Consider the following 6000-nt stretch of genomic DNA (forward strand, 5'->3'; position numbering starts at 1 on the left):
GTCTCAAAGAGCAAGTCACGGATACAATACCCTCCGCCTAGCCAGCTACGCCTGAGCCGAGCCTCTGGCTTTACACAACGTTGCCAGGCCCTCGCGAAGCCCGCTTAAAAGGCCCCGCGGCCCGGCTGCAGAAGCAGCCGCAGCGCTGCTCTTTCCAATCGAACCGGTAGCTTCGATTCTCGAAGTCAGAAGCGGGAGGGGGGGCCGCGGGGGGGAAAGGAAGCGGGAAGGCCAAGAAACCCAGGCGTTGCCCCCCCGAAGGCCGCAATAACTTTTTCTTTCCTGCGCAACGGACAGCGGTGACGAGGAAAAGGGCGGCGGTTCCTTTGCCATAACTTATTCGGTAAAAATATATATATGTATATGTATATTTATACAGAAAGGACTTTCCCGACACGCGGGGCTGTACACGACGTGGCGGCGGCCAGTCGCGAGGCTGGCGTCGACTACCCTGCTTGGCCGGCGGAGAGGACGGAGGGACGGGACGGGCGGGCGGGTCAGGGCCGGGCCGGGCCTGGCCGCAGTCACGAGGGCTCCGAGGCGTTGCTGCAGGGGCTGAGGAGGGCCAGGGGGGCAGCGGCTGCGGCGGCCGCTTTGTGCTTCTTGAGGAGCCGCGTGATCTTCTCGTCGTCCGAATTGGGGTCCAGCGGCTTGTTGTACTCGTCGTCGTCCTCGTTCTCCGAGCTCTCCTTCAGCTTCTCCGTCTCCGAGTCGTGCTTCTTCTTGGCCGAGGCCATTTCGGCGGCGTGCCGCTTCCGCCATTTGGTCCGACGGTTCTGGAACCAGACCTGGGCCGGTCGGGGAGAGAGAGAGAGAGAGAGAGAGAGAGAGAGAGACGGTCAAAGTCAGACGCCTGTTGCCTCCCGAGGGCGGGGACCATCCGGAGAGCTGCTTCACCCCCTTCCTAGGCTTCATCCAAAGAAACCCAATCGAGGCCCTCGCTTCCTCCGCCTTGTATTTTCTGACAGTGCTGAGGAGCCGTCGGAGCCTCCCCCGCCTGCCCTTCCCTTTTTATCGTGCACCAAGCCGGGCGGCACTTAAACGACCCAGATTGCCACCACGGGGTGCCAGTGGGCGACCCCCCCTCCCTCCCTCCGACCTTTGAAATGGCAAAGGAAGCCGGGGCAGCTGAGAGGAGGAGCCGCGCTAGAGGGAAGGTTGCAGCCCCGAGCCCCCTCCGTCCTTCGGGAAGCCTCGAAGTCGGTTTGCAGCTACACTGGCCTTTGCTTGACGTGGTGGCGAGTGAAGGGTGGGGAGAGAGTGGGGAAGGGAGTCCCTAAAGAAAGGAGCGATGCTTAAAGAGGTGTCGGATCTTCGCTAGGCATCACAGGTCGGTCGTCGCCTGCTGGTGATTGCAACGGGATCCTGCGAATTGGGAATAATCCGCAGAATACGGTAGTTGGAGGAAACGCCTCCAAGTGTGATGTTCGGGTTTCCCCAGATTTCACTGCCCTCAACAGCAAAATACAGATATTTTGGTGGAAAGACTGACCAGTGGAATAGCTAAATAGCTACAAATGAATTAACTCCTAAAAATGTAAATGAAATTATTTTAAATTTTAGTGAGGGAGGGACGGGGGATAGAGAAGAACTCAAGGCATGACTTTTACTAAACGATTATTAAAAAGTTTTTTTTTTGAAGTGTGTAAACCTTTTTTAAAGTTAAAAAAAAAAAGCTCTTCATCCAGCCAAGAATCAGGGAGAAAGAGAGGGAAGACAAGGGAGTTCATCCTCAAAGTAGAATTGCACGAACTCCATTCCCTCTCTCTATATTTTTTTTTTGCCATTTTATGAATTGTGGTTTTGTTTGTTTTAAAGAATGCATGCTGTTTTAAAAACTCTAATTTGAGCTAGTACTGCCTTAGTTTGGAATTTGGAATTTCAGTCTGTAAGATGCCAGTTCCCCAAAACTGTAAATAGGGTGCAACTAGAGTACCAGAGTCTGAGTGGGATTTACATATAAGAGCAACAGGGCTTGTTTTGAATAAATAAATTTGAACCATACATTTTATTCCTAAATAGGTTTCAAATACTATGACGAACATAAGGCAGAGAATGCCACTTCATAATATCCTGACTGCTAATGCTAAAGATAATATGCTATTTAAATCCCCAACCATTATGACCAGCTGCACCCCAGAGCCACAAAAATAGACATTTCGATGCAAATATACAAACACCAGGAGGTATTGTCCTGGAGATTTATTTACAATAGGTTCCCTATATCCCACTTTGAGTGGGATATAGGGAACATTAAACATTCTGCTAAAATAGTGCAGCAGTCTGGATTTGAAGATCAAAACAATTCAGGGAATATGCGGGTACCCACAAAAACCTTGTCAATAATCACTTTTGTGCAGCTACATCTTTTTTTCTGAGTTCCTGCACAATTCCAAGAAAATGTAGTTTAGGGTCCTGTGATTAGGTGGAAGCTCATCATGTATATTTTTTTAAAAATCACGTTTTGCCCTTGGAGTCTGGAACTTGGTATAATTATTCTTCAACTGACTACCTTGCAATGCTTCTGCAGAAGACACCTGCAGAACAATTTGCCTATGTGCAGGTGCACAGGCCTCTAAACCATGTCACGCCATTCACTCATCCCACCACCGATTCCAAAGTTAGTAATTTGTAGGAAGGAAATTTCTAAGAACCCTGCTTTCAAATAGGAAGGCTTTCAATTATCCTGTAAGCAGATTTACTCCGAGGGAGAGTCCCCTTTGATTTAAGGAGCACTCCCAGCAAGCCTCTTTGAAATACAGATGAACCACTTTCACCAGAAACAAAAACCAGCTGAACTCAATAGAGCTTACTTTCCAAGAAGCCCCTTTGGAATTAATTGCTAACTTTGCAGTGGGGGGTGGGGTCTGAAATTCTTCAGATATCTTGGTATTAATTACTGGATTGGCACTATTACTATCTAAATATATTCCAATTGAAAACTTTAAACTTATTTTTTCTTTCTTTTTTATAAATTAATCAAGTAAGAAAACATGCTCAGAACATGGATTAAATCTCAGTACAGTGAGGTCCATCACTGTATGTGCATCAGGCTGTTAGCCACACATTAAGCAAGTCCCTTGGCCTCTTTAATGGCATAAGACATGTTAGCTCGTATTAATATCTCTTTTTGGCCTTCTGTAACACTAGAAAATAAGGCAACCTTTAAGACTATTATTTCTTTTGTTTTCAGGACAATTAATTCTAAGAATGACCATAGTACAGAGTTGTGAGAGAAATTGCAGCTTTCTAGAAAGACTAAAACACATAAGCACTAACTTTGCCTAAAAAGAGGCTTTCTATATTCAGGAAGAGATAATCTTTGAATTTGTAAAGAAAGCATCTGGTTCCAATCCATATTTTAGGTTTGGCATAGAAGTATTTTATTTTCAGTTCAACAGGTTGTTATTGCAAAATCCCTCATTAAGTAAAATGCTTCTGAATTCCTTGCTGGTTCCTGAGAAAATGGTGAAATTGCCTTTCTGAACCCACTAAAGAAAAGCTATTTGAGAGGATTTGTAATGCAGAGGTCGTCTCAAACTTGGCTACAGGGAAACTTTCAATTAATTAGTTTAGCTTTTATTTCCAAAAAGGATTTCTCATTTTTAAATAATTTGCATCTTGCCAGGAATGTAAGGTCTGTTTTTTTCCAGACCTTAAACATTTCAGTTTATCTCATAGCTAGAACTTAAAATGAGTGAAAAGGTGAAACAAGCACAGATGGGGGAGCAGCAGAGTAAGTTTGGAGTTGGGGAGAAAGGCTGAAGAGTCAATCTTTGCATTTAACCTCTTAAATGCAACCTCTTATATGTTTAACCTATAAGAACCATAATACTTATTTAATTGTAGCAATGGACAATTGTTTTATTTTAGTAAATTTTGCTATGAAGAATGTGATCTATGATAAATATCAAAGTTTCCCAAAGTTCAAGATTTGCTTTTAGTTTTGTTTTGTTTTTGACATTCAGGAATGAACTGTGTGCATTAATATGAGCTGTCTGATAGGAAACCTAAGGTTTTGACAGTAAACCTAATTTTGTTCTAAGAAACCTTGTGTTTCTTAGAAACCTAGCTTGTCTTCATTTGCATTCATTTAAGCGCAGCAGCAAGAAAAAGCGTCTACTAAGAAAACTGGCACAACCTGGATTATATCCAGGCAATCTGTGAATCACTTTGGGAATACTTTCTCTGGAACTGAACAAGTTGGGAGAGCGACCCTTCTAGTTCACCGGGGTTGATACCGGCGGCCCCGGAGATGTTAGGATTTTGCAACGTGTTAAGTGCTATTTAGCCCTCCCGCCTCGATCTGAATCTACGTTGGAGTTGCTACGCCGGAAAGCCGAGCTCGGCGCCACCCTGGCCGAGCGCGCCCTACCTTGACTTGGCTTTCCGTCATCCCCAGCGAGTAGGCGAGGCGGGCTCTCTCCGGACCGGCCAAGTATTTCGTCTGCTCGAACGTCTTCTCCAGCGCAAAAATCTGCTGGCCCGAGAAGGTCGGCCGCGAGTGCTTCTTCTTGCCATCCTTGTCCAAAACCATCCCAGCCTGAGCTGAAAACGAGGGAGAGGAAGAGCCCCCATCAGCGCCTCGAGAAGCTCCGAAAGGGGAGCGTCTAAGCGGGGAAACCGCGACGCTTCCTAGGCGCTAGACCGGAATCCTGAACCGGCAATTCCACTCCCGCGGCCGGGAAAGCCAAGGAAACGGACCCGGCGTCTCCAAGGGCGGACGAAGGCCGAGCGGCTTGGGCGCGCGAATCGAAAGCAGCCTTTGCCCGCCCGCCACGCGCAGCCTCGGGAAAGGCCGCCTCGCCCGGGCGCCCTCCTCCTCCCCGCCGCCACCCGCTTCGCTTTCCCCGCCTGGCTCAACGGACGGCGGAGGCGGCAGCAAGAGAAGCCCAAAGCCCGCGGGCCTCCGAACGGGACGGGACGGGACTCTTCGGCGGAGTCCGCTTCCCGGCAAGCTCGCCGACTTCGCGTCCAAGAGCCGCGTTTTGTTCCAATGTCCCAGAAACGGCTGCAGCAAGAGCCGAGGGGATCCGGGCATGGGCAGAGCGCCGAGGGGGAGCCCACCCGGGGCCAACGATGAGCGGAGAGCTGGCATTTGTAAAGCGAGTCTCTACCCTGGATCAAGGGGCGGTAAAAAAATCGAAAGGGACCCAAACGATCCCCTCGGATCTCTTACCTGCCGTCTCCGCTCCTCTGCGGCCTCCCCTCCCCCCGCGTTTCCTCCCCGCCCCCGCCCCCCCGCCCCCAAACCCGCCTTACCGGGACAGGCGAGCCGGGGATCCCTCCAGGGCGATCCCTGCATAACTCCGGGCCAGAAAATCGGGGGCCGGCCGGGCAGCTCGGCCAAGGGCTTGGGGTATCTGGAGACGGCGGCCGGGTTGAAATACATCCCCGCGGCGGCCAGTCCGTTCAGGCGGGGCAGGCCGGAGAGCAGGTTGCCGGCGGCGGCGGCGGCGGCAGCAGCGGCGGCAGCGCCGGCCACGGGTCTGCCCAGGATGTCGCTGATGCCGTGCGGCGTGCCCAGCGGGATCTGCGCATTGAGGCCGCCCAGGGCGGGCGCTTTGAAGCCGGCCGGGCTCTGCAAGGCGTAGGGGAAGAGGGAGGTCTTCATCTCGGCCATGTTGTGCAGCGCGGCCAGCGGCGTACTGCTGAGCACGAAGGCGCCCTGGCGGTTAGCCTCCATCTGCCCCACGGCTAACATCGGGGAGCATCAAGGGGGGGCGGCGGCGGGGGAGGGGAGGAGGAGAAGAGCGGGGGGGGAGGGGAAGGAGGGAGAGGAGGGGAGAAAAGGGAGCCGCCGCCGCCGCCGCTTCCCGTCCTCCAACTCGGAGAAAGCGAAGTCGGGACCCTCCTCGGCCTCCCCGGCGGCGCGCAGAAAGTAGCAGCCGAGCGAACCGAGGCGGCTCGCCAAGTTTGGCCCCGCGTGGACGGCGCCGAGCAGAGGCCGCGATCGTCCCGAGTCTCGCTTGTTGGCCGAGGAGGGCCAGCCCAGCCTCG

At 51.5% G+C, this 6000-nt stretch overlaps 1 protein-coding gene across 1 annotated transcript; it reads right to left on the reverse strand.

Moving 5' to 3' along the window:
• Positions 1-524: 524 nt before the first annotated feature.
• NKX6-2 (NK6 homeobox 2) lies at positions 525-5704 on the reverse strand. The gene is made up of 3 exons (XM_070945914.1): positions 5263-5704; positions 4376-4548; positions 525-788 (listed from the first exon to the last, which is right to left on the reverse strand). Exons 1-3 carry the CDS (start codon positions 5702-5704, stop codon positions 525-527), a joined length of 879 nt encoding a protein of 292 aa, XP_070802015.1.
• Positions 5705-6000: the final 296 nt, after the last annotated feature.

This window comes from Pituophis catenifer, unplaced genomic scaffold, assembly GCF_029215685.1.
Source record: "Pituophis catenifer annectens isolate HBS135680 unplaced genomic scaffold, rPitCat1.0.hap2 SCAF_6, whole genome shotgun sequence".
Classification (NCBI taxonomy): domain Eukaryota; kingdom Metazoa; phylum Chordata; class Lepidosauria; order Squamata; family Colubridae; genus Pituophis; species Pituophis catenifer.